At 54.9% G+C, this 8388-nt stretch overlaps 3 protein-coding genes across 3 annotated transcripts in view; all 3 read left to right on the forward strand.

Annotated features, from left to right (window-relative positions):
- Positions 1-374: 374 nt before the first annotated feature.
- Positions 375-5143, forward strand: C8A04DRAFT_31893 (uncharacterized protein; the record flags this gene model as incomplete). The annotated part of the gene is made up of 3 exons (XM_062781909.1): positions 375-463; positions 527-638; positions 692-5143. The coding sequence occupies 3 exons, from the start codon at positions 375-377 to the stop codon at positions 5141-5143; spliced, it is 4653 nt and encodes a 1550-aa protein (XP_062633927.1).
- Positions 5144-5560: 417 nt separating this feature from the next.
- C8A04DRAFT_14839 (uncharacterized protein) lies at positions 5561-7069 on the forward strand (the record flags this gene model as incomplete). Its single annotated transcript, XM_062778256.1, has 3 exons — positions 5561-5587; positions 5708-6314; positions 6375-7069. 3 exons carry the CDS (start codon positions 5561-5563, stop codon positions 7067-7069), a joined length of 1329 nt encoding a protein of 442 aa, XP_062633928.1.
- An 893-nt stretch (positions 7070-7962) lies between these two features.
- C8A04DRAFT_31895 (uncharacterized protein) overlaps positions 7963-8388 on the forward strand; it is a gene marked incomplete at both ends in the record, with an annotated part of 1755 nt that continues 1329 nt past the window's right edge. The window contains one exon of the mRNA XM_062781910.1: positions 7963-8282. Within this exon, the coding sequence (XP_062633929.1) occupies positions 7963-8282 (320 nt within the window). The remainder of the gene's footprint in view (positions 8283-8388) is intronic.

An 8388-nucleotide genomic window follows, 5' to 3' on the forward strand; every position in this document is an offset into this window, starting at 1 on the left:
CGGTCCAGGCTGCCGCAAGGCGCCAAGTACTGCAGGTGCAGGGATCGCCGAACCTTGGTGGGGCACGACTTTCCGAATTGGAGTCATTCCGATGCCCCGCCTCCAAAAATTATTTGTTGCGTCGAGAGATTCCAGTCTGCCCCATCGAGTTTTCGGATGTCAACCTTTCGCATTGGAGCCACGCGCTGTCGCCGACCGAACTAATCTTAGGAAGCATTTCAATACGAATTTCCAGCTTTGTTCAATCTATCTCCCCCGAGTTCTTCATCTTGCGACGCGTTATGTGCAGCTAGCCTAGCGAAGCGGCATCGAGCGCATCTTCCAGCGCTGCCTGCGTTTGACGACCATTTTGCGATTTTACCACAACGGGACCGATGGCGCCGGAGCAGAAATCAAGAAGGCGGAAGGAGCAGCTGGTTGACCAGCTCCCTAAACGCTTCAAGTCGCTCAAATTCGGTATTCAGTACGGCTCCTTTATGCTCCGACTTGCGCTGGAAGATTGAGCTAATGCGCCATCTCTCCTTAGGTCTCACCAGGACATTGTTAGCCAAGGTGTTCTCGAAGTTTCCGATAATTTGCTCTACGATGTCGAAAATAGGAGAACCGCGTTCCCTCACGGGCCTCTCGACCCTCGCTTGGTGAGCAGCTCGGTCAGAACGATGGTGTTAGCAGGAAGCTAACTGGTGTTTAGGGAACCTCGAGCACAAATCGCGAAAGCAAGTGTGGGACATGCCACTTAGCTGTACAGGAGTGCCCCGGGCACTTCGGCCACGTCCGATTGCCGCTTCCCGTCTTCCACATCGGTTACCTAAGGTACATTCAATCGACGCTGCAGAACATTTGCAAAGATTGCGCCCGAGTTCTTCTGCAGGAAACCGAACGACGCCAGTTTCTCAAAGAGCTCCGCCGCCCCGGGATTGATAATCTGAGGCGTTCGGCGATCTTGAAGAAGATCAATGAGCAGTGCAGGAAGGCGAGGACATGCCCGTACTGTGGCTCGATTCAGGGTGTCATCCGGAAGCTGAGCGTGATGAAGCTTGTCCACGACAAATTTTCGGCATACACGAAGTCGACGGCACAGAAAAAGATCCCTCCAGAGAGCAAAGTGGAGTTCGATGCCTCGTTCGATCAAGCGAAGAAATACACCCCGGAGTTGGAGAAGCATACACGGAAGGCCATGGATGATTTGAATCCCCTCAAGGTTTTACACCTCTTCAAAGCAATCAGTCAAACGGACTGTGAGCTTCTTGGATTGGATCCTTCGGAAGGCCGCCCTGATATGTTCCTATGGCAATATGTCCCAGCTCCACCTATTTGCATTAGGCCGTCCGTCGCGCAGGAGAACGCCAGCAATGAGGATGATATCACCAGCAAGCTCTCGGAGATTATCCTCTACGCCGGGCATTTGCGCGAGTCGTTGAAGAAAGGCGTTGCGCTCCCGGTAATCATGGAGCAGTGGGAGTTCCTCCAATTGCAGGTCGGCATGTATGTCAACAGTGATGTACCAGGTCTCTATCAGCCGGGTTTCGGCAAACCTATCCGTGGGTTTTGCCAACGTCTCAAGGGAAAACAGGGCCGGTTCCGCGGAAACCTGTCTGGAAAGCGTGTGGACTTCTCTGGCCGCACAGTTATCTCTCCAGACCCCAACCTCAGCATCGAGCAGGTGGCCGTTCCCCAACTGGTGGCCAAGAATCTGACCTACCCGGAGCGGGTAAATCATGCCAACATCGAAAAGCTCCGAGAGCGTGTCATCACGGGGCCGACTGTTTGGCCGGGTGCCCAGGGAATTATCAAGAAGGATGGCGTCAAGTACAACCTTAACTTCGGGCGGGAGAGTGCTCGTGAGAAACATGCGAGTAGCTTGGAGTATGGGGACGTGGTTGAGCGTCACCTGGAAGATAACGACATCGTGCTCTTCAACCGGCAACCATCTTTACACAAGCTCAGTATCATGAGCCACCTGGTCAAAGTCCGGCCGTGGAGGACATTCCGGCTGAACGAATGTGTTTGCACACCATACAACGCCGATTTCGACGGAGACGAGATGAACCTACACGTTCCGCAGACCGAGGAGGCCCGTGCCGAAGCCATCAACTTGATGGGCGTCAAGAACAACCTCATCACCCCCAAGAACGGCGAACCCATCATTGCGGCTACACAGGATTTCATTACCGCAGCGTACTTGTTGAGCGGCAAGGATAGGTTCTTTGACCGGACAGCTTTCACCTACATCTGTACCCAGATGCTTCTAGGGGACACATACCTCGAGCTTCCTCCGCCAGCGATCATGAAACCCAAGGCTCTTTGGACCGGAAAGCAGATCTTCAACGTCTTGATGCGCCCCAACAAGGAGTCACCTGTCCTCGTGAATCTGGAGGCGAAGAACAAGATCTTTTCTAAGAAGAAGGATGGCCAGATTCCAGACATGGACATTGACGACGCCTTCTTGGTTGTCCGAAACTCGGAGGTCATGTGCGGGAGGATGGACAAGGCGACGGTTGGAGGAGGCAAGAAGAACTCCGTTTTCTACGTCATCCTCCGTGATTTTGGGCCGGACCATGCGGCTGCAGCCATGAACCGCCTCGCGAAGCTATGCGCGAGAACTCTTACGCTGCGTGGGTTCTCGATTGGCGTGGGCGATGTCTGGCCATCGCTGTCCTTGACGGACCACAAGGCACAATTGGTGGAGGATGCATACAAGAAGTGCGATGACCTCATTGAGACCTACCGTCAAGGCAAGCTGGAAAAGGCCGCTGGGTGTAACCTGGAAGAGACGCTCGAGAACTCGATTTCCGGTATTTTGAGCAAAGTTCGTCAACAAGCAGGTAACTACTGCGTTGAAAACTTGAGCAACAACAACGCTCCGCTAATCATGGCGAAATCCGGGTCCAAGGGCTCCGACATCAACGTTGCCCAGATGGTTGCTTGTGTCGGACAGCAAATTATTGGCGGCAAGCGTGTGCCGGATGGGTTCCAGGACCGTAGTCTGCCGCACTTCCACAAGAACGCCCGCCAGCCCCCTTCAAAGGGTTTCGTGAGGAACAGTTTCTACACCGGGCTTGTCCCCACCGAGTTCCTTTTCCACGCTATCTCTGGCAGAGAAGGTCTAGTCGACACAGCCGTCAAGACAGCTGAGACTGGGTACATGTCCAGACGACTGATGAAATCGCTCGAGGATCTTTCGACACAATACGACGACACAGTGCGCACCTCGGAAGGAGGAATCGTCCAATTCCAGTACGGTGCCGACCGGCTCGACCCCGTGGACATGGAGGGCGAGGCCAAGCCGGTCGATTTTGGCAGGACGTGGAACCATGCCCAAAGCATCACGTGGAGCAATTCGGAGTCGTCGTTGCTCCCGTGGCAGGTTCAGACATTATCCAAAGAAATCCTGGATGAGGAGCGCAAGAAGTACGTGAGACGCCACTTGGTCACGAATGAAGAGATCAAGTATGACGACGAGACAATCCGCAAAAGCATGGATCACGATGTCCTGATTGCGATTGACGAGCACGAGAGCGCTCGCGTCTACCTCAACACGATCCGGGACTACGTCCAGGGGCGTGCCATGAAATTGGCCAAGGCCCGGAAGGCTGTTGGCTTGGACCCATGCGTCAAGGATGAGAAGATGCAAGGGGAGCTTGAGGCGTGGCAACCAGCTGTGCAGGATGTTTCCGAGATGGAAATCGATATCATCGAGGGACCTCGCGATGCATCCGAGTACGTCTTGGCAGACTTGCGTCGGGAAATTGACGGGGACGACGAGCTTGACAGCGTCGCGAGACAGGCCAAGTCTGAGGCAAAGGCGTTGAGCCACGTCGACCGTGCCGCGAAGGTGTCGGAGCGGACGCTGCGGCAATTCATCCAGATGTGTCTGCACAAGTACAAGAAGGCGCGGGTCGAACCCGGCCACGCCGTCGGCGCTGTGGGAGCGCAGTCCATCGGTGAGCCGGGGACACAGATGACATTGAAGACGTTCCATTTTGCGGGTGTTGCAGGCATGAGTATTACCCAAGGTGTGCCCCGTATCAAGGAAATCATCAATGCTTCAAAACTCATCAGCACTCCGGTGATCACATGCAAACTCGAGAACAACCAGGACATGAAGGCCGCGCGGGTGGTCAAGGGGAGGATCGAGAAGACCTACATCTCGGACGTCATCTCGTTCATCGACGACGAGTGGCTACCCGATGTCGCCAAGATTGTCCTCCAAGTCGACTTACAGGCCCTCTCGGATATGCAGCTGGGCATTTCCATCAAGGACATCGCCGACGCCATCATCCGCGCCAAGAAACTCAAACTCAAGATCGAAGCCGACGACCTGCGCATCGGCAGCGACCGGGTCGAAGTAATTGTCCGCAACACCTGGCAAGACGTAACCGCCCAGCGCAAAGCCGCCCGCGTCCGCGCAGCCGCCATCGAAAAGGGCCAGCTCATCTCCGCAACCCTCGACGAATCCGCCGCCGACTTCCAACTCCGCGTCAACTTCCTCAAGCGCATGCTCCCGCAGGTGCCCATCTCCGGCTATCCCGAAGCGGCACGCGCCATCATCCAAACCGACGAAAAAGACGGCAACACCGTCCTCGTCGAAGGCTACGGCCTGCGGGCCTGCATGACCACCGAAGGCGTGATCGGCACCAAGTGCATCACCAACTCGGTCATGGAATGCCGCGACGTGCTGGGCATCGAAGCAGCGCGCACCACCATCGCTGTCGAAATCGGCGCCGTCATGAAGGAGATGGCCATCGACCCGCGCCACATGGAACTGCTAGCTGACGTAATGACTTACAAGGGCGAGATCCTCGGGATCACGCGGTTTGGTCTGGCCAAGATGCGCGATAGCGTGCTGCAACTGGCGTCGTTTGAGAAGACGCCGGATCATCTGTTCGATGCGGCGGCGGGCATGAAGAAGGACCGCATTCAGGGTGTTAGCGAGTGTATTATCATGGGCCAGAGCATGTCTATTGGTACGGGGGCGTTCCAGGTGGTGCGTCGGCTGGGGATTCGGGACCACCAGGTGGCGCCGAAGCCGACGTTGTTTGAGGACGCGTGGAGGAAGGATGAGAGGATGAGGAGGATGGGGAAGAAGCGCAATGGGGTGAATGGGGTGGAGCAGACGGGCTTGGTGGCTGCTGCTGCGTGATAGCTCCTCTGGGCAATGGGGAGGGAGTTACGGGAAAGGTGTTGGGGAATCCATTTTAAGTCTTGAGTTTATATAGGGGAAATATTGCAGGCGAGCTGTAGCGGGTAGAACTTTCAATTCAGAATCTCTTCTGACTCTTTGAGATCAAGTGTTTCTACCATGTAGGCAAGGTTTTGTTGACTTACCGGACTTACCGAGATGGGAAATATCTCAAATGGCTCACGTGACTTGGCGATGCAATTTCGTGATCTGCCCCACTGCAAGACGCGACGGCTCAAGTTGACGACGTCATTGCATCACGATTGTAACGACTTCACTCAATCGACACAACCAGCGCCAGAGTAATCAGAAAGTGATCAATTGAACATCTAAAAGTTGACACGCTCTGGTAAGGTTTATATCGAAACCAGAAACACCATGTGCGGCCGATACGCAATGGCCTTGGTAAGCCTCCCATCTCACACCTCTCTCATCCCATCACCCCAACCCCCCCCTTACAACCCTTCAACCCCATCTATACCATTCCATATCCCCTGTAACGAATTGCTCACCACCCCATAACAGCGGCCCTCCGAACTTCGCCAATGGCTCCAAGACGACGACATGCCCGTCGACGATTCGCCCGCAGACGACGGCGACGGCGCTCCCCGGCAAAGCTACAATTTCGCTCCTGGCTACCACGGTGTGGTGTATCGTGCCGATACGCCCAGCCATGGCGGCGGCGGCTACTCAAGGCAGGCGGGCGCCAATGCCGGTTCTAATGCCGGTTCCAATGCCGGTCCTAACGATCGGGCTGAACACGATGTTGATGCTGCTGAAACCGACGACACCGGGGCTCCGAAAACCAGTGACACCCCCACCCACTACAAACTCCAAACAATGAAATGGGGCCTCATCCCCTCCTGGACCAAAAAACACAACAACCCCTCCAACCCCTCCTCCTCATACTCCTCCCTCCTCAAAACCATCAACTGCCGCGCCGACTCCCTCGCCATGCCGGGCGGGATGTGGGCGAGCATGAAGACCCGCAAGCGCTGCGTGATCATCGCCCAGGGTTTTTACGAGTGGCTTTCTCGACCCGGCGGCGGGCCGAAGGATAAGGTGCCGCATTTTGTGAAGAGACGGGATGGGGGGTTGATGTTCTTTGCGGGGTTGTGGGATTGTGTGAGGGGTGAGGAGTCTCACTCAGGGGAGGGGTACCCAGCTGATGGGGAAGGGGAAAAGGGGGAAGGGGAAAAGGGGGAAGGGGAAAAGGGGGAAGGGGAAAAAGGGGGGGAAGGGCTGTACACGTACACGGTGATCACGACGGATAGTAACAAGCAACTAAAGTTTTTGCATGATCGGATGCCGGTTATTTTGGAGGCTGGGTCGGAAGGGCTGTGGCGGTGGTTGGATCCGAAGCGGACGGAGTGGAACGGGGAATTGCAGGGGTTGTTGAAACCGTTTGAGGGGGAGGTGGAAGTGTATCCGGTGAGTAAGGAGGTGGGGAAGGTGGGGAATAATTCGCCGAGTTTTGTGATTCCTGTTGCGAGTAGGGAGAATAAGGGGAATATTGCCAATTTCTTTGCTGCGGCGGCTGGGAAACAGAAGGGAGTGGAGGTAAAAATGGAGACGGGGGCGAGTCAGGGGGACGAGGAAACGAAGACCGAGACGGAGACGGTAGGGGAGTTGGGGAAGATGGGGCGTAACGATGGGACGGATTCGCCAAAGAAAGGGATCAAGAGAGAAGCGGACTCATCGCCCACGAAAGAACAACCACCGTCCAAAAAGACAGCGTCTTTCAAGTCGGCTTCTCCGATGAAACAGAAACCGCAGGCCCGAGGCAAGATTAGCGCGACCAGCAACGCCCAGAGGAGCCCGGTAAAGGCTAGAGGGAAGCCGGATGGGAGCCAGAAGATTACCAAGTTCTTTGGGAATACTGCTTGAGAGTACTAAGAGTTGATTTTTAAACGGCGTTCTGGTGAGCGATTACGGCTTGAATACCTATGGGATGGCCAGTTTAATGAATGTAACGGAATTTGATGGGAAACTCACTGTTAGCTTTTCTTAGTGGTGTTAGGCTGCCTACCTTTGACTTAGCAGTGAGTCGTGATCAAGTGCGTTTTGCGGCGTGGTGTGTTATCTATGTAGATCACCCCTGGCTTTGTACGGACATTTCTCTAGATCTTACTAAGTTACCCTAAAGTCAAGTCAGCGGCCACGGAGAGCAGGGTTTAAAATCGTTGTTACGGCCGCATATACGTCCTTTTTGCTGGACAATGGCAATTGTTGGTTTGAAAGGGGACGACAAAGACAAAGATAGCCTAGACAACACAAGCAAATGTTCGACTTCATGTTTGCCACGGAACAATCGAGTCTCCCTTTGACAACCAATCACATATTATGAGAGTTCAGTTGCCCTGAACTACTTGAGTTGTTGAGAAAGCGACCGCAACTCTGTTCTACGAGTGTGGTCTACACTTGGAGTTGAATAGTTGCAATCTTCGCTGAGTGTTCAATCATGAGTAACAGCCCTCATGTAAGGAGCGCTGTTGCTTAAGACAACCGCTGTTTTGCTGTTCTGGTACAATCATAAGGACTAAGTAGGTTGACCAGGCTGTTCATGCTCAATCGAGATCTTGATGGAGTGTATATACAAAGACACCTTCTCACCTCGTTAATCCACACTCATCTCACTACATCACAACCTCTTCATTTCACCCCTCAGGTATTCTCTCACTTCACCTGAACACTTACCTCTTAAGCCGGTCTTAAGCTCAACTACCACAACAACCCAGCACATACACTTTGATAGTGTCCCATAACAACCACCCCCTAAAATGCCCGGGAAGGAGAAATCCCGCCGGCCCAGCGTCCTCGACGCCCTGGTCTGGTTCGCAGGCGGCTCACCCCACAAGGAAGCCAAGGACTACGTCAAGGACAGGATGAAGGACAAGAAGGAGCGGGAAAGGAGGCAAGACCCACCATCCTCATCAACCTCCTCCTCCCACCACCGACGTAAATCCTACGCCGGCGACAAGAACGCAGGCCCCAGCTACCCTCCCCCTCCCCCCCAACTCTCAAGAGAAACCAGCAGCTACCACACCCCTCCCCAGTCCCGCTCCCGACGCCATAGCGGCGTCCCCGTCCCCCTGCCCATGTCCGAACCCTTCTTCACACCACCACCCCAACGAACCCGGCCCCGGCCCCGGCCCGGCAATCTCGACCGCCTTTCCCCCCCTCCCCCCCCGCGCAGCAAGCGCAAC

The sequence above is a fragment of the Dichotomopilus funicola genome, assembly GCF_033296635.1.
Source record: "Dichotomopilus funicola strain CBS 141.50 unplaced genomic scaffold C8A04scaffold_75, whole genome shotgun sequence".
Taxonomy (NCBI): domain Eukaryota; kingdom Fungi; phylum Ascomycota; class Sordariomycetes; order Sordariales; family Chaetomiaceae; genus Dichotomopilus; species Dichotomopilus funicola.